The 27,650-nt window shown below is 39.1% G+C and overlaps 1 protein-coding gene across 1 annotated transcript; it reads left to right on the plus strand.

Annotated features, from left to right (window-relative positions):
* The first annotated feature begins 5,097 nt into the window (after positions 1-5,097).
* Positions 5,098-9,875, plus strand: LOC127119457 (uncharacterized). The gene is made up of 8 exons (XM_051049692.1): positions 5,098-5,450; positions 5,539-5,634; positions 6,739-6,849; positions 6,936-7,245; positions 7,554-7,644; positions 7,861-8,194; positions 8,756-8,904; positions 9,130-9,875. Exons 1-8 carry the CDS (start codon positions 5,205-5,207, stop codon positions 9,629-9,631), a joined length of 1,839 nt encoding a protein of 612 aa, XP_050905649.1. The 5' UTR covers positions 5,098-5,204; the 3' UTR covers positions 9,632-9,875.
* Positions 9,876-27,650: the final 17,775 nt, after the last annotated feature.

A 27,650-nucleotide genomic window follows, 5' to 3' on the forward strand; every position in this document is an offset into this window, starting at 1 on the left:
CCATTCAATCATCAATCCTCGGAAGTGAATACTTGTTCTTGATAGTCACCTTATTCAGTTGTCGATAGTCAACACATAACCTTATGCTACCATGTTTCTTCTTAACTAACAACACCGATGCTCCCCACGGTGAAACACTCGGCCAAACGAACTTCTTCTAAATAAGAACCTCTAATTGATTCTTCATCTCATTCGGCTTTGAAGCAACCATCCTATAAGGAACCATAGACACATGACTCGTACTAGATACTAAGTCTATAGCAAATTCCACCTTACGCTTTGGCAGAAAATCACTATGTCATCTGGGAATACCTCAGGAAAATCACACACCACAGGTAGATCCGTAATCATCATCTCGTTTCCCACACTTAAGGACGTGAGTACCATGAACACTTGAGCACTCTCACTTAAAGACATCCCTACCTGCCTCGCGGTCATGAAATTTGACTATATGCTCTTTTCGAAATCAAGGAAATGAATTGACTTATCAAAACAATTGATAAACACAGGGTTGAACTTCAACCAATTTATTCCCAGAATAACGTCAAACTGATTTAGAGGCAAATACACTAAGTCAATCCCAAAATCTTGCCCAAAAATTCTCAAAGGATAATTCAAACACACCAACAAAGTAGTCACTGAACCGGTAGTTAGGGTATCAATGACCATGCTACCATTCATAGTAGACACTTCTAACTTCAACCTCGACATACATTCAGTAGATATAAACAAATGTGGCACACTCGTGTCAATAATAGTAATAAAAGGAATATTATTGATAAAACACGTATCTCAAATCAAGTTACTACATAATTTTTGATTATCCAGGCAATTTTCTTAATTCGCGTTTTTGGGACTTTTCGGTTTGGTTCATGGATCCATTTAATAATGGGTTGTGTTTTGTGATTTGTTTGTTGGATTTTAGCAATTATAAATATGTGTCTCTTTTGTTATTGTATGTGTGATAATCTTAAGAGATTTAGAGCTGAAGGGAGAAATAAAGGTTTAAGGTTTATGAAAAGATGGATCATACAATACTTTTTTCTAAACACCTTGGATACTATATTGAGAGTTGGAGAGGTTGGAAAACACTTGGATAGAAAATAGGGTTTGTTCTTGGAAACTCTAAAGGTTATTTTCTTGTAACTCATTTGTAATCTATTGTAACAACTTTTGGAGTATAGTGAAATTGAGAACTACTAGAATTGGAGAACTGGGTAAACAAACCTTTTATGTTCCTCGCCTTATTTTATATTACTTTGTGAAACTCACAATCTTATTGGTTATTTTTTCTGAAGGTTATTTGTTTGGTTGCCTTTCACAACAAGATCGTCTATTACGTAATATGGTTGATCTCACGTTGTTGACTCAGACATGAGTTGCAATGTGAATTTCATGTTGTAATATTAATAACTGATTAGAATTGCATATTATTAGTCAAGGATGCTACAAGATAATAATTCAATGAAATCTAACACCATCAATGTTTTCTCACTATTGGAACACCAAAAGTTCAGTTTTATTTTCTGCTATTTTACATTTCAAGTATTCACAAAACAATCAACAATCTGATAAACCAAAGCTTAAAGTAATATAAACCATTGAACAATCTTTGAAACATAATCGACCCATATGCAGATGATAATTAAAACTTGCTTTTGAGCTTCAACAAATGGTAAAGTTTTCTCCTAGAAATTCATACCTAAGATTTTGTGGTTGATGCTTTAGCTATATTTTTGGAATTTCTTGTTATGCTAGCATTGAACCTTATGTTTTTAGTATTTCAAAGCTTTGATTTTGATCAGTGAAACTTTCATTCAATAATTTATTATATTCCCCAACTTCCTCATTTTTACTCTTTTGGCTGATACTTCCAAGTAGATATGCCTCCAACCCGTCCGAAGTAGGTGGTTCAAATGAACACTCTTTAATGTATTTGTCTGTTACATTAAATTTGCAACAAGAATCTCCAAAGGAGTGATTTTTTACGAGTTTAGACAAACTAAATTTGATCTTTCCATCTCCGACTTTGAAGGTAAGTTTTCCATGTTTAATATCTACGATGACTCCAACAATGGCGAGGAAAGGTCTATGAAGTAATAGAGATTTAGGAATCTTCCTCCAACTCCATTATGACGAAATCGGTGGGCATGAAAAACCATTATATCCTTTGAGAATCAAGGTTTATCGATTTATCATCATAAAAAGCATACATAATTGTCACGTGCAATTGGTTTCATGTCTTTATCATTTTCCTTCTCATTGACTTAATCTATTTCTCTCTAATATTATGTTTTTAAAAACTTGCAATTCATTTGTATGCGTCCCACTTTGTCAATCGTAGCATATAATTTATTTTCTAGTTCTTGACTTGCCACGATTCTCATATTTGTCACACTTATGAAAATTTATGGTTTTCCTTCTCCTATGTGGCTCTGTAACTAGAGCTTCATACTAATTACGAGTAACAACTAAACTATGATCCTTTCTTCCAACTTCTTCCTTAAACATGATATCTTTAACTGTTGACATTATCAACTTTTTATTATCAACAAACTGATTAATATGATATACAATAATGGTGACTCATTATCAACTTTTTATTATCAACAAAGTGATTAATATGATATACAATGATGGTGACTCAATGACACATCATATGAGTGTGTTTAAGAGTAATGTGAATTGGTTGGCATCTATGAATATTAAGTTGAATGATGAGTTGCAAGCCTTAAGGTTTTAAGTTAATATGCAGTGTTTCTCTCACTTATAAAGCCTTCAACACCTGATTTTCCTTCCAATGTGGTACTCATACTTACACCTAATATACCAACATGAGATTTATGTGTGAAAATGTAATTGATAAATCGAATGAAAAAAGTGTGAGTCCATGGATATTTTGATTATAATGAATATATGTTTCATGTTTGGAACATCCATAATTGATTTTGGATGTGTAAAATTGTTTTGGATGTGTTTGGTTGCTCTTAAGTAGGATTAATTGTGTTTTTCAAAATTGATTATACATAGATATAATTTATAACTTTTGAGTATAATCGTAATTTTTATAGTAAAATTATACTTTTCAACTCATTTTTACATGAATTTAAAATCACAAATCATTTTACTTTCAACTTATTGTTAGTCAGAACCAATTTAACAAAATTAATTTACTAAAAATCAATTTTCTTAACCGCATAACCAAACACACACTTCATTTATTTCTAATTATAAGATTTATTTTCTATATTTATAATTTTTTTTTTTGAATCCCTAAAGTAGTGTTTCGATTGATGGACTAGAATGAAACAGAGTAAAATGGAACATGAGAAAATAAAGTGGAGTGGAACAAAATAGAATAAAGATTCAATTCCATTCTTTGTTTTTTATAACTTGACGGAACGAAACATAACAAATTAGTTCACTCTATTGCACACCCTAAATCAAATGAAATAAAATTTGAAATATTAGATGTAAATGCTTCATTCCACTCTATTTATTATTTGCAAAAATTCAAACAATAAAATTTAATTATTTATTACTCAATTTCATTTCTTTTCATACCATCAATCAAAACATATTTTAAAATAGATTAATATTTTTTTCAATAATATTCTATTAAATGTATAATTCTGACAAAATTATTTTTTATTATATCATTATTGTAAGAGTACTTATATAAAACTAACACACTTATTTTCAAATATATTATAATAATATTTTTTAATGAATTTAATTGATATGTCAACCCAACATAAAAATATTTTACACAATTAATTAATTTTAAACGTTGAAATTTTAAAAATATTTAATTATTTTATTTTTATTATATGTATAGTGACACAAACAAATGGTTTCGAACATATTATTCTTTTTTAATTAACGGTTAGTTAAATATTTTCTCATTTGTCTCATCCAACGATCACGTGAAATGCACATAAAGATAGTAATATGATTTTGAATGATGATGATAGTAACATCGGTAATTCTGACGTTTTGGATTTTGGTAGATTTATTTGAAATATGGTGCTTAGGTTCACGATTTTGTGGGTGTTATTGTTTATTCTAACATCCTCACGTTGAGCTGATGATGTTATATCATAATTTGTGTATGATCTCAAAACTTGACATCAAATATCTGATATGTTATTCTGACTTCAACTTCGCTATCAATATTATTTTAAAGTGTGTTAATGTTTGACATCACTATGTAGCAATTCTTCACAATATCAAAGAGTTTTTCAATAGATAATGACGAGTCTAAATATTTCATACTCTTAAAAAAAAGAATATTTATGTTGACTATTTTTACAAAACATGAGTTTGGTAATGATGTGACATATCCATCTTTTTGCGGAATGTCCTATAAAAATCATCACTCTCCATTTAATTATGCTAATGAAACTTTATTTTCTAAATAATTTTTCTTCTTCTTTTCATCTTCACATTTTGTAAAAAAAACAAATGGTTATGACAGATAGAAAATGTAACATTGATCGAGCATAATAATTATTCTCATTTTTTATATATTTTTATAGACCTATTTTAAATTGTTTATTTTGTTTTTGTTTTTCACCACTACTATCTGATTATTGGAACGATTAATCAAATTTAAAAATAAATTATAACATCAAATGATTCTAACTTCTTTTCGATGATGAGAGTGATAAAGACTTTTAAATTATTTTATTTTATTTTTAAAAATTGATATTTTAATTGATGTATTTCAAATTAAAGCTTTACATTAATTTAGCTCATAAATATTTTTCAGTGTTAATTATTATAACAATTAAAAAATTGAGAGATAATAAAACTCGATCAAAAAGAAAAATAAAGAGGCTAAAATCACTAAAAAATACATTTTTTAATGCTTTAATTATTATAAAATATTAAATTAAATATAGAGAAAATCAATGATGAACTACTGTGTAAATTTACACGGTCAATTAATGATGATCATCCATCTCGCAAAATCAAATTAAATTTTTTAAAATAATTATATAAAATGACAAAATAATATATTCTTGATTAAGAGCATAAAACTTCTAAGATTCACAATTAAACTGTTAAATATAATAACTTGAAGAAAAAGTAATTTTCGGGTCAAGTCGGAGCTCCGAAAAGAGTACCCATTTCGTGTTCCGAACCCTACCAAAACCCTTCTCTGAGAATAAACCATCATCTTCGACAAAAGCTTAACTTCAATGGCGAAATCATATGCAGCCGGTTTATTCTCGGCCATAACCGCCACCACAGCCACTGCCGCAGCTCGCTCATCTCAAACTACTTTCTCCGATGGCGTCATTCCTTCTTCTTCAAATGCTTCCGAACCATCTCCCAAAGTTCAAAACAATCATCCAAGGACTACATCTTCTGGATTTGATCATGAAGCTCTCGTGAGAGGTGTTAAAGCTCTCAAGGAAATTGCTGCTTCACCGAATCCCAAAAAGGTGCCATTTTTTCTATGCTGATAATTTCTATTCTGTTTTTTTGTATATGTTTAGGTTTTTATTCTGTTTCTCTCTTTTTTTTGTGAAGATATTTGAAATATTGATGAAACAAGAGGAGACTAAGCAAGCTGAATTTAGGTCTAAGGTTGCTGAGTTTCATCAAATGAAAGCACAACAAGAGACTGTGAGTTTAGTTTATGTATTTTTGTATGTAAAAATCTTGTGTTATCAATTTTTTTGTTTTGTTTTATGCTGTTAATTCTATTCTATTCATTGTCATACACATTTTGCTCGGGAATGTTAATTGAGTTTTTTTTTTCCAACAATAATCATGTTTGATAGAATTTCAGAATACATTTTTCTTGAAAATGTTTATATTTAATCAAGTTTTTATTTTTGTTGACACTAATGAAGTTTGTTCTAGAGAAAATGGAATTTGAGAGACAGTCTATGTAGCTCAAGTACCACGGCTTGAAGGTTTGTGCGGGTGCCCGACTATGTAGCTCAAGTACTATGGCTTGAAGGTTTGCGTTGGGCACTCTAACACTTGTACTAGATACCGAATACACACACTTATACACAGTTAGTAAATTTAGAAAATAGAAGTTATTAAATAATACCACATGTATAGGTGTCGTGTCTCTATCACTGACATGTGTCACATACCAGACATGCCTTCAAAATGCTACACTATGTACCAAACTCGATTCCATTGTTGGAAAATATAAAATACTTTTTTTAGATTTTCAGTATTAGATGGATGGATTGAAAGTGAAAGACTTTCAGTAGTTCATCACCTTGTTTTGTAATTTTCTGTTGTTGTAAAGAAACTAAAGTTTTCAAATTCTACGATGAATCAATGTTTTCTCTGGGTACTTTTATGTGATTAATTATCACGGGGAAAATGTTATATATTAATAATTAGCAAGTTCTCACTTAATTTTATCCAATTGACTTACATATTTGATATTTGTGTTGCATGCCCTATAATTTGGACATTGCCAGGAGTGTCCGTGTCGTGTTTGTGCATATACTTCATAGGAGATGAAAGTTTTCTGTCTGCATTATTTATCGATTTTTCATTATTGCAAGTTGAAATTGTCTGACAGTTTAATAAATCATATACATTGCCATGCAAGTACTAGCTTCCTGATGATATCAGTTCATTTTTTGCAAGTATGGCCTTAGGCTATTGAATCTGTGCGTGAAAGTGAAACCTTCTTTGCTCCTAATCTGCGTGTATCTTGTGTTTTTTTTTTTTTGGCTTATCAATTGGTTTTCCCGGCAGGAAAAACAAAGGATTATATATGATGAAGAGAAAAAGCTTGCCCAGCATCAGGCACAAACAAAATCCCAGATGGCTAAGTATGAGGATGAGTTGGCAAGGAAGAGGATGCAGGTATTACGTTGGACCATTTGAAAATTGGCTTCTTTGTTTTTGTCATTTTAATGAGTCTTTTCTCATTCGTTCATTGTTATTGTCAGGCAGAAAATGAGCAACATAGAGTAAGGAACCAAGAGCTTGTAAAAATGCAAGAAGACTCGTCAATCAGACTGGAGCAAGCTCGACGCGCAACAGAAGAACAGATTCAAGCACAACGAAGGCAAACTGAAAAGGAGAAAGCTGAGATTGAACGTGAAACAATCAGAATAAGTGAAATGGCAGGAGCAGAAGCGAGAGCACATGAAGCAAAGCTATCTGAAGAGGTTAACAGACGAATACTAATTGAGCGCGGTGATGCAGAGCGAGAAAAATGGATTTCTATCATAAATACCACCTTTGACCATGTTGGAGGTACATTTTCTACCAAATGCAACTATGTAATATGCAATCAGTATTTGTTGATTTGAATACATGGAATAAAGCATCGTGTATGTTTGCTCTTCCTCTTAAAATGAAATTTCACATGGTTTTTTGAGGTAATAGTATTTTATCAATTTTACTTTCATCATGTTTAATCATTAGTCGGCTTAACTGTATTTGTGGGGTGTATTATTGTTTACTTAAATGGATGATGAACTCCATCAATATTTTTGCTTGGCTGGGTTAGACGAATGTCGCACTAATCCCCTAAGTTTGAAAACTCTGGCTATCTTTTGCAGAGGGCTTTAGAACCATTCTAACAGATCGAAATAAGTTGGTTGTAGCAGTTGGTGGCGTGACTGCTCTGGCAGCAGGGGTCTACACAACAAGGTATAAATTATCCATAAAGTTTGGAATGAGCTGCAAAATAAAGGAGGGTAAAAAGTAACTGGATGTTATTTTTGCTTGGCCTAGCCCATTTTTAGAGATAATACAACTTTAATTTTTTAACTTCTATTTATCAGACTATCTCTTGTCTCATGATGAAATTGTACTTCGTAATTTGCATGCTATGCATAATTTACATTCAGATTGGACTTAATGCAGGGAAGGTGCACGGGTTATTTGGGGGTATGTTGATAGAATATTGGGACAACCATCATTGATACGAGAGTCCTCCAGAGGGAAATATCCCTGGTCTGGCGCGTTTTCTCGAGCCAAGAGCACCCTTTCTCGAAGGGCTGATCCAGATTCTGCTTCGAAAAATGGAAAAGGTTTTGGTGATGTAATTTTGCATCCTTCTCTTAATAAAAGAATTGAGCAACTGGCATATGCAACTGCAAACACAAAAGCACACCAGGCACCGTTCAGAAACATGCTTTTTTATGGCCCTCCAGGAACAGGAAAGACAATGGCTGCCAGAGAGTTGGCTCATAAATCGGTATGATCTTGTACTAGTCTATTTATTTTCTTGTTCTGATTTAATGATTTTCAATTGTTTCACACCACCTACCTTTTTTGTTTCATGCGTGTCAAATAAGTAGGCAATTGGCTGTGCATTGTTCAAAATTTTGTTTCTCGTATTTCACGGGGAAGTTTTTGTGTTATGCTTTGCTATATTAGATCAAGTGGAATTCATCAACGTATGAGCAAAAGCGTCTCCACATTTTCAGATTTTTCCTATTTTAATTTTTCATAAATTTTGATGACAATATAGGCTCTCTGACTAATAAATCTCAAGTTATTTTTCTTGAAGTCTCTACAAATTTATTCTCAACTTGTCTTTCTTAACTCAATTTCAGGTTCTTGTTTCTGTGGTATTTAGTAGTTACTAGCTACAAGTGGATATTCAGTACCATACTTCTGGTTATTGATGTTTTATGAATTATCAAAGCCTATCCTGAGAACATTTGACCTTATGTGCTCATCTTTTTTGTAACTGATATTCTTTCCTTTTATTTTTTTTTTAATTTGTCCGATTTTTGTTTTCAATCTAATTCAGGGATTGGACTATGCATTGATGACTGGGGGAGATGTTGCTCCACTGGGATCCCAGGCTGTAACAAAGATACACCAGTTGTTTGATTGGGCCAAGAAGTCAAATAGAGGTTTACTGCTTTTCATTGATGAAGCTGATGCATTTCTATGCGAGTAAGCAATGCTTCTTCCATTCCATGATTTTTCATATATTATCCTTCTCTTAGCTCGGGGCAACATAAGAGTATTATAATCTGGTAGATGCCAGCATGCATATTACTCTGGAGCGTATTTTGTTACTTTATTAGAAACAAAGTTCCGAAGTAGTAGCTAAAATTGCAATGTTATGATATTAACATTCTTTGAGAATTATGTGAGTGACTTGATTGAATTTTGCAGGCGGAACAAGACGTATATGAGTGAAGCACAGAGAAGTGCACTAAATGCTCTTCTCTTTCGTACCGGTGACCAGTCTAAAGACATAGTCCTTGCCCTTGCAACAAATCGTCCCGGTGACCTTGATTCAGCTGTGGCAGACCGTATTGACGAGGTCCTAGAATTTCCCTTGCCCGGGGAAGAAGAGCGTTTTAAACTTCTCAAGCTCTACCTAGACAAGTACATAGCTCAAGCTGGATCAAGAAAATCTGGTTTACTATCTTTCAAAGCAAACCCACAAAAGATTGAGATTAAAGGATTGACCGATGATATCATAAAGGAAGCCGCAGCTAAAACCGACGGATTTTCCGGAAGAGAAATAGCCAAACTGATGGCAAGTGTCCAAGCTGCCGTATATGGAAGCGATAACTGTGTTCTTGACTCAAGCTTGTTCCGCGAAGTGGTAGATTACAAAGTTGCTGAACACCAACAGAGAATAAAGTTGGCAGGTTCTGATAAAAACTAGTTAGTGCATGAATGAGGATATATGTTCATAGAGAGGTTCTATCAGCAATCTTCTAATGTGTAGGGCTGGTCTATTCTGAGCATGCTTTTTATTCACCGTTTGTCCCTAATTGATGGGAAGATTTTGGAATCAAATTATAGTGAAATCTTATTTTAGGCTGATAATCACTATTCAATATTGATTTGTGACTATATGTAACAAATGATTCAGGTTTTGCTAGCTATCAAGTTTAACATTCTTTTTCTCCCTTGACCACTGATCATGAGTCATGAACTAATAAAGGTGATCGATGGGAGTTTCAGTATTTTGATGTAAGATTTTATCCTAATCAATAATCTATATGATTTTCCAGGTTTCATAAGTATCTATTGTTGAGTGCGTAAGCTCTTGAATAAAGAATAAATATTTCAATTTAGTGGAGCATTGATCAATCACTATTTGTGTAATTGAGTCAATATTAAAATTTGTGAAAACTTTAATTTAATTGTGTAATATTATTAAAAAAGTAGTTTCAAATTTTCAACAAAGATTAATCGTTGTTAGATCGTGATGGACACTAAAAAACTAGTGATTAAGAGCGAACACGCCTCTTCTCCTTTCATGTTGTATACTTTGAAGGTGGCATGTCTATTTTCTTTCCATGTTTCATACTTTCGGATCAATACATTTTTTTTAATTTGATCTGGGGATCAATATTTCTTTAGGTCAATACAGTTTTGAGTTGATGTCAACTACTTTGAATCAATACATTTCTTTGTATCAATACTTTGGGACAAAGTTATACTATTGATGTTATTACACCTCGCAATTGCAAAAGTTAATTGAGAGAAAGATAGAGAGAGTGTTGGAGTGGAAGGGGAGAAAAGAGAGAGTAATGGATATTGAATGAAAGGAGATGATTGTTATGAAAGAGAGACTGTTATAATACTACGTCGGTAGTTATTATATATATATTTTGTAACTAAATAACTAAGTTTGAATTAATACACAACACACTTCAGACTCCGCGTCTTCAGACTCCAACCACTCTTCAGAAGCTGCTTCAGAGAGTAGAGGTTCAAAAGTAATTCCCACCTCTGACTCCTTCAGAGGTTGACGGTTCAGAAGCTATCAAAGCTTAAGAGGTCAGACTGCTCCATCCTCTAACTCCTTCAGAGGCTATCGCTTTAGAGCTAGGATGTTCCAGCCTCTGACACCTTTAGAGGTTGATGATTAAGAAGCCATCCAACTTCAGAGGCTAGCGATGCAGAAGTCGTTCCAACCTCTGAATCAAATGCTATCATTCCCATGTCTATCTCCAACTTAGAAAGTTCTTCTTCTTTTATGTTGGTTCTAAGTGTTGGCAGCAATTTTGGTAAAACAAAGAGAGTTCACAAGATGTTATGTGTGATGTCTTAACATAAGATATCTTATGTACCTGCTGGAGTTCAAGAAACATAATCATGCAGGATTGTTTCAGAATGCCATATACAATGCCATGGATTCTGATATTGTGTTCCTGCTGGAGTTGAAATGAAAAACTTAATTATGCAGGATTGTATCAGGATGTCATACACAATGTCATGACATCTGATGTCTTTGTACCTGCTGGAAGTTATAAATGGAATTATGGAATTATGCATGATTTTTCCAAGATGTCAGACCCGATGTCATGACATCCTGTACACAGAACATTCAGTGTGAATGTCTGGTGTTTTGTGATTGCACAATTAATGGCAATCTATGTATGATTGAAGATCTGATTAGCTGGCGCATTCAATCATGGATTACAACCTGATTTACTTATTTTCCAAGGAGATCTAACCAACTGTTATGAAAATATTTAATTGGAAAATAGATTTAGGGTTTTCAAGATATCCAAGCCCAACTGAAAGCTTCTATAAAAAGGGACTTAGAAAACCTGTTTTAACACACAACCAATACTGAGCGAAATATAGAGAGAGAGCTAGGGTTTGTGTCTTGTTTAGTCGTAAGACTTGTAAGCCATTCAAGTCATCTTTTGATGATTGAATTGGACTGATTTGTGGTTGTAATTTGTCACTCTAAAGTTGTTAAGCAATAATGTGTGTCTACTTGATCAAAGCTGTGAAGCAAGATCAAGTGTGTGTCTACTTGATCAAAGTTGTGAAGCAAGATCAAGTGTGTGTCTTCTTGATTGAAACTGTGAAGTAAAATAAAGAGTGTGTCATTGAAAAGTGTTTTCTTTTCTCAAGGGATTGTTGTTTAAAATCACAGGTGTGATTGTAGGGAAGTGAATGGGTTCTCATATCTAAGAGTGCTTAGGTAGAAATTGCACGGGTAGAGATTAGGTGAGAAAGACTATAACTTGTTGAAGTGTACGAAGAGTCTTTGAACTGATTCTATTTTAGTGGATTTCCTTCCTGGCTTGGTAGCCCCCAGACGTAGGTGAGTTGCACCGAACTGGGTTAACAATTGCTTGTGTCTTTGCTTTACCATTATGTATCTTTATCTTATTTGTGTTAACAGATATTAGTGTCGTGGCATTACCTTCGACATCTTATATCTGATACCAGAATTTCAATTGGTATCAGACCAGGCATCCTGCTCTGGTTCTGGGTAAGATCTAGAGACAACACTTTCTGGTACAATGGAGAGAGATAGAGGATTTGTTCACAGGCCACCAATTTTGGATGGTTCTAACTACGACTATTGGAAACCTCGAATGGTAGCCTTTCTAAAATCTCTTGATAACAAGGCTTGGAAGGCTGTGTTAACAGGCTGGGTGCACCCTGTAGTTACTAAAGCAGGAGAAGTCACTACTGAGAAAAAGCCTGAAGAACAATGGTCCAAGGAGGAGGATGACCTAGCCCTTGGAAATTCGAAAGCATTGAATTCCATCTTCAATGGAGTAGACAAGAACATCTTCAGATTAGTGAACAACTGTGAAGTAGTTAAAGATGCTTGGGACATTCTCAAAACCACTCATGAAGGCACCTCTAGAGTGAAAATGTCTAGACTACAGCTGCTCACCACCAAGTTTGAAAACTTAAGGATGAAAGAAGATGAAAATATTCATGAATTTCACATGAGTATCCTTGAAATTGCCAATGCCTCTGGAGCTTTGGGAGAGAAGATGTCAGATGAAAAATTAGTAAGAAAAATACTCAGATCACTCCCCAAGAGATTTGCTATGAAAGTAACAGCCATAGAAGAATCTCAAGACATCTCAAATATGAGAGTTGATGAGCTAATTGGATCCCTCCAAACATTTGATATAGGAATATGTGATGGAGCTGAAAAGAAAGCCAAGAGCATAACATTCATGTCAAACACTGAAGAGGAAGATGAGGAAGGTGGTCAAGATATTAATGAAGATCTGGAAAAGGAGATAGCAATGCTGGGAAGACAGTTCAACAGACTGATGAAAAAGGTAGATGTGAGAGCAAATGGCAATGTCAGGAACATCGCATCTGACATCAGTAAATCCAACAACTTTGGGAAGAGAACAAAGTCTGAAGAAAAGCCCAAATAAGTTCAGTGCTATGAGTGTAATGGGTATGGTCATATTAAAACTGAATGTGGGACCTACCTCAAGAAACAAAAGAGGAGTCTTGTTGCCTCTTGGTCTGATGGAAGTGAAACAGAAGAAGCAACAAACCATAAGAATGCATTGACAGGAAGATGGGGGTCTGAGGAAGAGTCAATAGATGATGAAAGAACCTTTGAAGAGCTGGCCACTACCTACAAAGAGTTGTGCCACAAAAGTGCAGGAGTGTGCAGACAAGTTGAAAGCCAGAAGAAAGTGATAGCTCAACTGAAAAATGAAAAGGAAAAGTATGTGGAAACCATCTCAGAATTGAAGACTGAAGTTGTACTCTTGAATTCCAAACTAGCTGAGATGACTAAGTATGTAAGAATGCTTAACAATGGATCTGCCATCTTAGACAAGATGCTCCAGACTGGCCAAATAACAGGAAACAAATCAGGCATTGGATTCAAGGCTGAGTGCAGTTACACTGGTTGCAAACCAAAATCCAAACCTAAGTGCAGCCATGTTAAAAGCAAACCTCAGATGTCACAACAACAGAAAGGGAAACATCAAAGATGGAGATGCCAATACTGTGGAAAATTTGGCCACCTGAAGCCCTTATGTTATAAGTTATATGGTTATCCTAGCCCTATTCAGTCTCAATACCAATCAAGATCCAAGCATCACAGGACTGTCAACAAAAATTGGGTTCCTAAGACAAAGGTTACAAGTCTAATAGCTCACACTTCCCTCAGAGTTTCAGCCAAAGAAGATTGGTATTTTTACAGTGGTTGCTCCAGACATATGACTGGGAACAAAAATCTGCTAACTGAACTTCACCCTCATGCCATGAGTTATGTTACCTTTGGTGATGGTGCAAAGGGCGAAATCAAGGGAATGGGTAAGCTGGACTGCCCTGGAGTTCCTGACCTTGACAATGTTCTACTTGTTAAGGGATTAACTGCTAATCTTATAAGCATTAGTCAACTGTGTGATCAAGGTCTGAATGTAAACTTCACCAGAACTGAATGTCTGATTACTAACAAGGAAAACGAAGTAATCATGAGGGGATTTAGGTCCAAAGACAACTGCTACATGTGGAGCTCTCAAGAAACTGGATACTCTTCAATGTGTACCTTAGCCAAAGAGGAAGAAGTGAAGATATGGCATCAAAGATTGGGCCACCTGCACCTTAAAGGTATGAAGAGGATCATATCAGTTGAAGTTGTTAGAGGAATTCCCAACTTAAAGATTGATGATGGAAAAATCTATGGAGAGTGTCAGATTGGAAAACAAACAAGTATGTCACACCAGAAGCTCAGACATGACACCACTACCAAAGTTTTGGAACTTCTTCATATGGACTTTATGGGACCCATGCGAGTAGAAAGCCTTGGTGGGAAGTGTAGCACCTCAAATTTGCACCCCCCATTTATTCATTCATTTCATTTTTAGGTCATTAACATCACCTTAACATTACATTCACATGGCACATTGCATTGTATTCATTCAACTGTAACTGGCATCAGGAGTATTCATCTGTGCAAGAGACCAAGCAGTTCATTGAGATGGGGACCACTTGAGTATTCTAGAGAGATTACCATGAACCAAGGATCATTTTGAAGCAACTTGACCAAGTGTTAGAGGCTCAAGGTCATCAGTACATGTCCAAGTCATCTGAGGTCCATAAAAGTCAACTGAAAGTCAACTGAGGGGCTAGGAGGTGGAGAAATGGTTTGAGACACTTCATTCATGTCCCAAAGAGGTTCATTCATCATGACAAGTGTCTACAGTGAAGATTTTGAAGCCAGATCAAAAGTTTCCAAAAATGGAAAGTGACCTGTAATTTGAAAGTTTCCAAAAATGGCAAGTTTTTGGACCAACTTCAACTCAACTTTCCAACATCAAAGAAGCTTCACATGAAATTTCGTCCAACATGAAAGTTGAATATCTTTCTCTCCCATTTCCAAAAAGTCCAAGATCATGAATTTATGGTGAATGGTTAAGGAGTTATGATTAAATCATTGCAAAGGATGCATGAAAATTCAAATGGCCATATCTTTTGAACCAAGACTCCAATTTGAGTGCTCCTTTTTGCATAATTCTCCTCATGACATGAATTTTTCAAATCACTCATTACTTGGCATGAAATTCACTCATACAACCATTTGCTCATGCATGCTATTTTTGAAGGGGAATTGTCAAAATCAAAATTGGTTGATCATATGAATATATTTCCAATTCCAATGTGTGCATGAGCTGATTTTGAGTGAATTTGGACCCTCTTTGTGCACTGTTCACGTAGCCATTCCATGCATGAGGTGAAAATGGCAATTTGTGCATACACCTTGTATTTTCATAATCTCAATTAACCTTGGCTTAGTGATAATTTCAGATTGATTAGGAGGGCATATATAAGGTTAATTGTAACTGTATTGCTCATTACAGAAAGTTTCAGATCTAGAAATCCATCTTTACTCTCAATTTTTCTCTTCATTGATTTTCCAAAATTTACACATAAACTTGGAATTTTCTTGCACAATCAACGTGCATTTGGTGAATTTCTGCTCAAATTCGTGCATACCACAAGCTTGAAGGTGATAATGGAAATTCAAAATTGAGCTGGATTCAAGGGGAATCAAGCATCCATACATACACAAAGCTTCATATCAGAGTTGATAGAGTGGATCTGGGCGTGACTAAGGACCTGAACCTACTGTTTTAGCCAACTGTTCTTCAAGAAGGTACTTTAGTAGCTTTAACTCATTGTTTGAGTTGCTTTGCTTTGCTTGTGGTTGGCATATCACTTAGGTATATTCCTTGATCTCCATGTAGTCTGGAAGACCTGTCATGTTACTTTGGCAGACACCTGTCTGAAGCCCTCCTTAAGAGGCAATGTTTGTGGTTGTTTATCTTTGTGCCTTGTACATTCAAAGACCTCCTAAGTGAAGAGGCATTGGCAGATAAAAGGGATGTGCAATCCATCCCCTGCTATTCAGTTGAGTCATTCATCCTGCTCACCCCATGTGTTGATGCACTTTGAATAAAAACCAAAAATCTTGTACATAGAGTCAGTCATGTGGAATAGAGTCCCACATTCTGGACTCCCACACTTTCATTGTTTCAAGCTCTCCCGGGCCAGGGATAAGAGCTATGAAGTCTTACCCTCATTTCCCATTTCATCTGCTTCACCCTAACTCTCAATGTTAGGGTTAAGAGCTAACAACACCCTTTTCCAGTTGGCTTGTTTGTCGAGGTTGATTTGACCCCTTGACTAAAGCCCAGCCTTGTATGAGCCATTTGTTTGCATATAGTGTGTGTGCTTGCTCTCTTGTGCTTGTGTTTACTTGATTGATGTTTAGGCTAGCTTGCTTCCTGTGCAAGTTAGGATTAGAGACCTCAACATAGGGATCGTATGCATGACAACTTCTAGGCTCGAGTCGTAGTCTCCCTAGTAGATTGTTATCTCCCTAGTCTCTGGTTAGGATAGAAGTTCCTTCCCTGTTAAGGGGAACTACGTCGCCCTGATCCTCATACCAGATGAGGTACGTAGGCAGGAGATTGAGCTGATCTCTCCGGGCAACCTTTTGCTTTTTCAACCTTTTTGTTTTGTGTCTGTTTGTTTGGAGTCTGACATAAGTCCAGCGATTGGCATTTGGTTTCCAATGTGTGTTTGTTTGTTTGGAGTCTGACATAAGTCCAGCGATTGGCAGTCGGTTTCCTGTGTGTGTTGGTTTGTTCGGAGTCTGACATAAGTCCAGCGATTGGCAGTCGGTTTCCTGTGTGTGTTGGTTTGTTCGGAGTCTGACGTAAGTCCAACGATTGGCAGTCGGTTTCCTATTTGTGTTTGTTTGTTCGGAGTCTGACGTAAGTCCAGCGATTGGCAGTAGGTTTCCCGTTTGTGTTTTATTTGGCGTGCGTTAGCCGAGCTACGAGTGCTCTGATTCTTTCTCTGGTTAGAGAAGATACGTATGCATAGGATGCGACATCCTAGCGAGCACGTTTCCCCTGTCCCCGAACTACGTCGACTCTGATGTTTGTGTATGACAAGCTACGTAGGCCCAGGATGCGACATCCTGCCGAGTCCGCTTCTTCCGTCTTCTCTGTGTTTCAGTCCAGTGTGTGTGTGCAGTTTTGAGCAGTTATTTAGCAACCTTCCTTCTATTCTTTTTGAGCATGGATTCCGTCGAGTACGACGGATGCGTAGGGGTGCTAATACCTTCCCTTCGCATAACCGACTCCCGATCCTATCAATCTCTGGTCGCGAGACCATTCCTTTCTAGGTTTACTTCGAGCGTTTCCTTTCCCTCCTTTTGGGATAAATAACGCATGGTGGCGGCTCTGTGTCTTTTCCCGCCGGTTTTTCGCGTAATGCGACAGCTGGCGACTCTGCTGAGGACTATCCCGAGAAGTTGACCTCTTGCTGGTCCATCTTCCCTAAGCGAGTCAATCCTAGCGCTCTTTAGGATAGGGTTTGGTTGCTTTTACTGTTTTATTTATTGCATTTATGATTATGCTGTGGTTGTATATGTTTGCATTTATGTTTGCACGCATCATACTTTCGTTGTGCTGGCTGTGTGTCTGTCTCTCTGTGGGGTGGGAGTTACAAGAGGTAAAAGGCCCAATACCCAGGCTATGAGTGAACTCTAGGATACCTAGGAATAGAGTGATTCATGGGAAGCGGGTGGTATAGCGCCACTTAGCGGAACATGGCATCACCAGCAGTTCAGATCCTAAGGGGGTATTATCGTTGCATACATCTGGTGTGTACATGATGATATTCTTGAAAGGGTTGTTTATCCTGCGTTTCTCTTGACCTTACCCTGGCCTAGATGACACCCGTGAGTGGGGAGGGAATGAATCATTACAGGTACCGTTGGTGACTTGATCTGTTGGTGACTCTTGGTTCCTGTTGGTGACTTGGTTCTGAAGCATGGGTTTCAGATGACTTTGATTTGTGGGTTCCGGTTCCGATGCCGAAGTTCTGATCCCGTGCTCTGTGATACACAGCCAACCAGTCATAATTGCATCATAGCATGTTTATTTTCAAAAAAAAAAAATAATGCAAAAAAATAAATGAAAAAAAAGACGAAAAAAGAAGAAAAGAAACTAATCTCCTCATGCATATCATTTTCCAGTTTCATTCAGGAGTTTGTTCACTGTGAGAGATGGAAACCATTCCAGAGTTGAAGAGGAAGACTTGCACCTACAGTTTTCACCGTGAGCCATTGACACCTTTGGTAGAGTTGAGCAATCTTGTGGCCGGCGGTAATCAGAAGGTGTTTGATGACCAGTATGGGGATGTTCTGACATTGTTGAAGATGGTGGTTGATCCGGTACCCTTGCAGACTCTCTTGCAGTTTTATGATCCAGAGCTCCGTTGTTTTACCTTTCAAGATTATCAGTTAGCACCCACTCTTGAAGAGTATTCTATCCTGATGAATGTCCCGATCAGATATCAGGTGCCCTTTCTGGATGTGCCAAAGGAGGCTGATTTTAGGGTTGTTGCGAAGGCTCTCCATTTGAGTGTCAAGGAAGTGAGTGTTAATTGGAAGTCAAGTGGTGATGTTGTGGGTTTTCCTTTGAAGTTCTTGGTGAGCATGGCTAAGGAAGAAGCGAAGAAAGGGAATTGGGGAGCTTTCAACGCTCAGTTAGCTGTCATGATCTATGGAGTCGTCTTGTTCCCGAGTATGCCTAATTTTGTGGACCTGGCAGCAATCACTATTTTCATTGGAGGAAACCCGGTTCCTACCTTGTTAGCTGACACTTACTATGCTATACACAGCAGGCATGGTAAGGGTGGAGCTATCAGGTGTTGTCTCCCATTACTACTCAGATGGTTCTTGTCCTTTCTGCCAACCAGTGGACTTTTTGTGGATACTCAGAGCACTCATAAGTGGACGCAGAGGATCATGTCTCTCACATCCTATGACATCAAGTGGCAGGCTTACCGGATGAATGTGCATAATGTCATCATGAGTTGTGGAGAGTTTCGTAATGTGCCACTCATAGGGACTAAGGGTTGCATCAATTACAACCCGGTTCTTTCTCTTCGTCAGTTGGGATTTGTTATTAATGGAAGACCGCTAGATGCTGAGATAGCTGAGAGTGTGTATTTTGAGAAACAGAGTGACCCAGCTAGATTGGAGCAAGTGGGAAGGGCTTGGAAGACTATTGGTGTCAAAGATGGATCTGTTATAGGGAAGAAGTTTGCCATTGCTATGTCTGCCTACATTGAATGGGTCAAGAATAGAGTTGAGACCTTGTTGTTGCCCTATGATAGGATGGAGCCACTGCAGGAGCAACCGCCTTTGATCCTTTCTGAGAATGTGCCTGCTGAGCATTACAAACAAGCCTTAATGGAGAATCGTCGGTTAAAAGAGAAGGAACAAGATATCCAGATGGAGCTTTACAAAGCCAAGGCTGATAAGTTGAGTCTGGCCCATAAACTCAAAGGAGTGCAGGGTGAAAGTGCTAGTAGATTGGGAAGCAAAAAGAGGTCCTATGAGGAGATAGAAGCAATGTTGGATGGAGAACACCGTGAGCGCTTGAGGTTGCAAAGAGCGGAAGCCAATTACCAGAAGAAGATACGAGACTTGGAAAGGCAGCTTAAAGACAAGGATGTTCAGCTGAAGAAGGAGGTAGACCTAAGGCTTGCATCAGAGAACCAGCTTGGAGAAGAAGTTGTGGAGCTTAGAGAGCAACTAAAAGAGAAGATCACTCCTTTACCAGATTGTTCAGAGTGTGACCGTTTGATTGATCAGTGCCAGTACCTGAAGACTCTCATTCCTGGAGGACGACCTTCTTAGTTTTGTCTCGTTGTTTATTTTGAGAATCACCTCCAGGATTGTTGGATGGGATTCCTTGTACTCGGATGATTTGAATTTGTGATTGAACTATGTTTGTATGGTGTTTATTTGCTCATGGCTATAGATGAGATTGTTGATGTTTCACCTTTTGCTCCTTATCCTGTGTAGGTTGCTTCTTTGTTGTTTTTGTTGCAAGTTGCCATTTTTTCCAAAGTGAATAAGGCTCTTGAATGCTTGGGAAATGATAAAACATATCATATGCATCATACACATATCATTCTTGCATCACAGGTATTCTTGAAGAAGACTTCTCATTTTGGTTCCTGTTTCAGGCAGGATTGCTGATCGTCGTCCGCACCGCTACGCGACCAGGTTGAATCGACAGAATCAATAGAGAGACATGGATCAAGTTCAAGCTAAGTTGGCTGAGAAAAGGGCTAACATGGCCCAGTTTATGAATATGATGCAAGGGGTTGCGCAAGGGCAAGAGGAACTTCGAGCCCTGGTTCAGAGACAAGAAGCTGCAATTCCACCCGTCAACCATGCTTTGCCAGAGGGAGGCCCAATCAATGACAATGTTATTGCTGCTATTCCCATCAACAACTATGCCGCGGGCGATGAGTTGAGGGGTATCAGAATCAACGGACAACCTATTGCTCCAGAGACTGCTAATGCCAGAGTGACCCTTGCTCCAGTTTGTCAGCCTGCTCCGTTAGTTGACAGACAGGAAGACATGTTTACTCTCCTCAGTGATGATGATGAGGTTGGAAGGATTGAAGAGAGGGACAGAAAGGTTGATGCCCTAGCTGAGAAGATCAGAGCCATGGAGTGTCAGAACTCTTTGGGATTCGATGTGACCAATATGGGATTAGTTGATGGGCTGAGAATTCCTTACAAATTCAAGGCGCCATCCTTTGACAAATATAATGGCACTTCTTGTCCTCGCACTCATGTGCAGGCTTATTTCAGAAAGATCTCCGCATATACAGACGATGAAAAGATGTGGATGTATTTTTTCCAGGACAGCTTGTCTGGAGCTTCCCTGGACTGGTACATGGAGTTGAAAAGAGAATTTGTTAGAAGCTGGAGGGATTTGGGTGCCTTCTTGAGGCAGTATAAACATAATATGGACATGGCTCCCAGCAGAACCCAACTGCAGAGTCTGTTTCAGAAATCTGGTGAAAGCTTCAAAGAGTACGCCCAAAGATGGCGCGAATTAGCTGCAAGAGTGCAACCTCCGATGCTGGAGAGAGAGCCGACCGATATGTTCATCGGGACATTGCAAGGTGTGTTTATGGACCGTATGGGGAGTTTCCCGTTCCGTAGCTTTTCTGACGTTGTTATCTGTGGAGAGAGGACTGAAAGTCTCATCAAAGCAGGTAAGATTCAAGATTCTGGTTCTTCATCTTCCAATTCTAAGAAGCCATTTGCTGGGGCACCCAGAAGGAGGGAGGGTGAGACTAATGATGTGCATCATAGGAGAAGTATGAACAGAGGACAGTACCGTCAAGTTGCCGCTGTGACTATCCCCGCACCCCAACCTCAACCTCAACAACAACAAAGAGCTCCACAACAACACCAACAACAACAGCAACGCCCGTTTCAGCCGATACAGAGAATGCCGGATCGACGTTTTGACCCGCTGCCGATGACATATGCTGAGTTGCTTCCTGAGCTGCTCAGGTTGGGGTTTGTTGAATTACGCACCATGGCTCCGTTGACGAAAATACCTGCTGGGTATGATGCCAATGTCCATTGTGACTTTCATTCCGGTGCACCGGGGCACCATATTGAGAACTGTAGGGCTTTTCATCATAAGGTCCAAGATCTGATTGATGCCAAGACAATCAACTTTGCTCCGGTGCCGAATGTTGTGAATAATCCTATGCCTCAACATGGTGGGCATAGGGTGAATAATGTGGAAGGTGAGGAGGCCTTAGATTTGATAGTCAGTGTTGATGCGGTTCAGACTTCACTGTTGGTAGTAAAAGAACGTTTGTTGAAAGGGGGAGTGTTCCCGGGCTGTGATGAGGGTTGTTCAGACTGTGTTGACCGAGAGAATGGTTGCGAAAAGCTGAGAAGCGGTATCCAGGGTCTGATTGATGAGGGTTGCCTGCAGTTTACTCGGGCTGAGAAAGGTCGTGGGGTGGTCTCAACCGTCACCATTTACTTCAAGCCGCCTGAGGGTCCTGGACGTGGCCAGAGAACTGTCAACGCACCCGTAACTGTTGGTACTCCGGTGACCATATCTGCGCCAGTAACTGTTGGTGCTCCTACTACTATTGTTGCTTATGATAGAAAACCTGTTGAGAATAGTAGGGCCGTTCCATGGAGGTATGACAACTCTTTCTGTAGCAACAGAAGGCCAGAGAATCAAACCAGACCAGTGAATCAGGCTCCGGTGACAATCGGTGTGCCAGTTAGAGCTCCTGTGAATGTTGGTCCGGTTGTGGACAATGTGGGAGGACCTGGAGGGTTCACTAGAAGTGGGCGTCTGTTTGCACCACAGGCTCTAAGGGACAATGATGCCGAGGCTCTTGCCAAGGCAAAAGGTAAGCAAGTTGTGGTTGAGGAAGAACCTGTACAGAAGGAGGCGCCCGAGGGTTCATTTGAGAAAGACGTGGAGGAGTTTATGAAGATCATTAAGAAAAGTGATTATAAGATTGTGGATCAGCTGAATCAAACTCCGTCCAAGATTTCTATACTCTCATTGCTATTGTGCTCTGAGGCACACCGTAATGCCTTGCTAAAAATGTTGAATCTGGCTTACGTGCCTCAGGAGATTTCTATCAACCAGTTGGAGGGTGTTATTGCGAATGTCAGCACACGGCATGGTTTGGGGTTCACGGACCTGGATTTGACACCTGAAGGTCGTAATCACAACAAAGCTCTGCATATCACTATGGAGTGCAAGGGCGCAGTATTGTCACATGTGTTGGTGGATACTGGATCCGCGTTGAATGTGTTGCCCAAGAAGATTTTGAGCAAGATTGATGTTGAAGGGGTTGTCCTCACGCCGAGTGATCTCATTGTCCGAGCTTTTGATGGATCCAAACGATCAGTCTTCGGTGAAGTCACGTTGCCAGTGAAGATAGGCCCGAAGGTATTTAATATTATCTTCTATGTGATGGATATCCAACCAGCATACAGTTGCTTATTGGGGCGTCCCTGGATACATGGGGCTGGGGCGGTGACGTCAACTCTCCATCAGAAGCTGAAGTATGTATGGAACAGTCAGATTGTAACTGTGTGCGGCGAGGAGGACATTCTGGTGAGTCATTTATCCTCTTTCAAGTATGTGGAGGTGGATGGCGAGATCCATGAAACTCTGTGCCAAGCGTTTGAGACCGTTGCTCTTGAGAAGGTGGCTTTTGCTGAGCAGAAGAAGCCAAGTGCCTCAATTGCGTCCTACAAGCAAGCTGTGGAGGTTGTCAAGTCTGGCAATGCAGAAGGCTGGGGAAAGATGGTTGACCTGCCCGTCAAAGAGGACAAATTCGGTATCGGTTATCAGCCTCTTCAGGCAGAGCAAGATCAGAAAGGGCCGAGTACCTTCACCAGCGCCGGGTTGATGAATCATGGTGACGTCTTTGCAACCGGTAGTGAAGATGGTGACAGTGATTATGATGCGGACAACTGGGTGCGCCCGTGTGCTCCAGGAGAGATGGTGAATAATTGGACAGCCGAAGAAATAGTCCAAGTTACTCTTCAAACAAAGTAATTTTCTTTTGTTTTTCATTCTGCATAAAAACCCTGCGCTTTGCCCGAGGCGTAGTGGTTCATTGTAGGGCCACATCATGTTCAATTTTCAATGATTATCATAATAAAGGACGTTTTGCAATCAAATTTGTGCTCACTGTCTTTCTGTTTTTATTTTCACTTTCAAAACAATAAAATGGCAATGTTTTTGTTTTTGTGACTTTCTTGAACTCTTTTTCTAAAATAAAGCATTAAACATGCAGAATCGATCTCGCGGACTCCATTAAAAACAGTTCTGTTATGGCTCAGTATGATTTCGATAATCCCATTTACCAAGCTGAAGAGGAGAGTGAGGAAGATTGTGAACTCCCCAAAGAACTGGTCAGATTATTGAAACAGGAGGAGAGGGTCATCCAACCTCATCAGGAAGAGTTGGAAGTCGTTAACCTGGGTACTGAGGACGCCAAGAAAGAGATCAAGATCGGGGCTGCTTTAGAAGAATCTGTCAAGAGAGGGTTGATTGAAATGCTGAGAGAATATGTGGAGATATTCGCCTGGTCGTATCAAGATATGCCTGGGTTGGATACAGATATTGTGGTGCACAGGCTACCCCTCAGAGAAGATTGCCCTTCAGTAAAGCAGAAGCTGCGCAGAACTAGTCCTGATATGGCGGTCAAGATCAAGGAAGAGGTTTAGAAGCAGTGGGATGCGGGTTTTCTGGCAGTAACCAATTATCCCCCGTGGATGGCCAACATTGTGCCCGTGCCGAAGAAGGATGGTAAAGTCAGGATGTGTGTCGATTACCGAGATTTAAATAGAGCCAGTCCAAAAGATGACTTCCCATTACCTCACATTGATGTATTGATTGATAACACTGCTCAATCTTCAGTTTTCTCTTTCATGGATGGATTCTCTGGCTATAATCAGATTAAGATGGCGCCAGAAGACATGGAAAAGACGACATTCATTACACCTTGGGGCACGTTCTGCTATAAGGTGATGCCATTTGGGCTGAAGAATGTCGGTGCTACCTATCAGAGGGTTATGACGACTCTCTTTCATGACATGATGCACAAAGAAATTGAAGTGTACGTGGATGATATGATTGCAAAGTCGCAGACAGAAGAGGATCACTTGGTAAACTTGCAGAAGTTGTTTGAAAGGCTGAGAAAGTTCAAACTAAGGCTGAATCCAAACAAGTGTATGTTTGGGGTGAGATCCGAGAAACTGTTGGGTTTCATTGTCAGTGAGAAGGGGATTGAGGTTGATCCAGCGAAAGTCAAAGCTATTCAAGAAATGCCTGAACCAAAAACGGAAAAGCAGGTCCGTGGGTTTTTAGGGAGACTGAACTACATTGCACGGGTCATATCTCACCTAACCGCTACATGCGAACCGATATTCAAATTTCTAAGAAAAGATCAAGCAATCAGGTGGAACGATGACTGTCAAAAAGCTTTTGATAGGATAAAAGAGTATTTGCAGAAACCTCCAATCCTTGTACCTCCAGTTCCTGGGAGGCCTCTGATAATGTACCTTTCGGTGACTGAGAATTCGATGGGGTGTGTATTGGGACAGCATGACGAGTCTGGTCGAAAAGAGCATGCAATATACTACCTTAGCAAAAAGTTTACCGACTGTGAAACAAGATATTCACTGCTCGAGAAAACTTGTTGTGCTTTGGCATGAGCTGCTCGCCGACTGAGACAGTATATGCTGAACCATACTACTCTGTTGATTTCTAAGATGGATCCAGTGAAATACATCTTTGAGAAACCGGCTCTCACCGGACGTGTTGCTCGTTGGCAGATGATTTTAACAGAATATGATATCCAGTATACGTCGCAGAAGGCCATCAAAGGTAGTATTCTGTCTGATTACCTTGATGAGCAACCGATTGATGATTATCAGCCGATGATATTTGAATTCCCCGATGAAGACATCATGTATCTAAAGATGAAAGATTGTGAAGAGCCTCTTGTCGAGGAAGGACCGGATCCTGATGACAAGTGGACATTGATGTTTGATGGGGCGGTAAATATGAATAACAACGGTGTTGGGGCAGTACTCATCAATCCTAAAGGTGCACACATACCTTTTTCTGCCAGACTGACTTTTGACGTAACCAACAACGAGGCTGAGTACGAGGCCTGTATCATGGGGATTGAGGAAGCCATCGATCTAAGGATCAAAACTCTAGACATCTATGGAGATTCCGCTCTAGTGATTAACCAAGTCAATGGAGATTGGAATACTCATCAGCCGCATTTGATTCCTTACAGAGATTACACCAGAAGGATCCTGATTTTCTTCAAAACAATGAAGTTGTATCATGTACCCCGAGATGAGAATCAGATGGCTGATGCCTTGGCTATGTTGTCTTCTATGATCAAAGTTCATTGGTGGAATCATGTGCCACATGTTGCTGTGAATCGACTCGAGAGGCCTGCGTATGTGTTTGCAGCCCAGTCTGGCGTTGATGAGAAGCCTTGGTACTATGATATCAAGAATTTCCTCAAGAGTCAGGAGTATCCTGAAGGAGCGTCAAAGAATGACAAGAAGACCCTGAGAAGGCTAGCTGGAAGCTTTTATTTGAATCAGGATGATGTGTTGTACAAGAGGAACTTCGACATGGTTCTGCTCAGATGCGTGGATAGACACGAAGCAGACATGTTGATGCAGGAAGTACACGAGGGATCTTTTGGTACCCATGCTGGTGGTCATGCAATGTCCAAGAAGTTGTTGAGAGCCGACTATTACTGGATGACCATGGAATCCGATTGTTTCAAATACGCTCGGAAATGCCACAAATGTCAGATCTATGCTGATAAGGTGCATGTACCACCAAGCCCTCTGAATGTCATGAATTCGCCTTGGCCATTCGCGATGTGGGGCATCGATATGATTGGGAAGATTGAACCTACTGCTTCTAATGGGCATCGCTTCATCCTGGTTGCGATTGATTACTTCACCAAGTGGGTAGAAGCAGCTTCCTATGCTAATGTTACCAAGCAAGTGGTTGCCCGGTTCATTAAGAAGGAAATCATTTGTCGTTATGGGGTTCCCGAGAGAATCATTATTGATAATGGTTCGAATCTCAATAACAAGATGGTGAAGGAGCTCTGCAGAGATTTCAAGATCGAACACCACAACTCTTCTCCTTACAGACCGAAGACGAATGGTGCTGTTGAGGCGGCAAACAAGAACATTAAGAAGATTGTGCAGAAGATGGTCGTGACGTATAAGGATTGGCATGAGATGCTGCCTTTCGCTTTGCATGGGTACCGTACCTCAGTACGTACGTTGACCGGGGGTAACCCCTTACTCCCTTGTGTATGGTATGGAAGCTGTCCTACCTGTTGAAGTGGAGACTCCTTCCCTGAGAGTCTTGTTGGATGTCAAACTTGACGAAGTTGAATGGATTCGAACAAGGTTTAATGAGTTGAGCCTTATCGAAGAGAGGCGGTTAGCAGCTGTGTGCCATGGGCCGTTGTATCAGAGAAGGATGAAGAAGGCCTTTGATCAGAAAGTGCATCCTCGAAGCTATCAGACAGGTGATTTGGTTTTGAAGAGGATCCTTCCTCCCGGTACAGATAACAGGGGCAAGTGGACTCCGAATTATGAAGGTCCATATGTTGTTAAAAAGGTTTTCTCTGGTGGAGCCTTGATGCTTACAACTATGGATGGTGAAGATTTTTCGTCCCTTGTTAACTCAGATGTAGTCAAAAAATACTTCGCATAAACTGATCCGCTGGACGAAAAGAATAAAAAGTCCAGGCAAAAAAGGGCATCCCGGCGAACCAATAAAAAAAGAAGAAAAAGGTTCGGGCAAAAGTTAGGGATAAAGAATGAAAAAGAATATGTACACCCGGTAAGTCGAAAACCCGCAAGGGCGGCTTAGGCAAAAATGGGTATCCCGGTGGATTGAAAACCTAAAAAGGCGATCCAGGCAAAAGAGGGATTAAAGCGAAGACTACAGTCTGAGTTATCTGTACTTCACCACGCTTCAGTGTCCACCATCTCGAAG

Source organism: Lathyrus oleraceus, chromosome 1, assembly GCF_024323335.1.
Source record: "Lathyrus oleraceus cultivar Zhongwan6 chromosome 1, CAAS_Psat_ZW6_1.0, whole genome shotgun sequence".
NCBI lineage: Eukaryota > Viridiplantae > Streptophyta > Magnoliopsida > Fabales > Fabaceae > Lathyrus > Lathyrus oleraceus.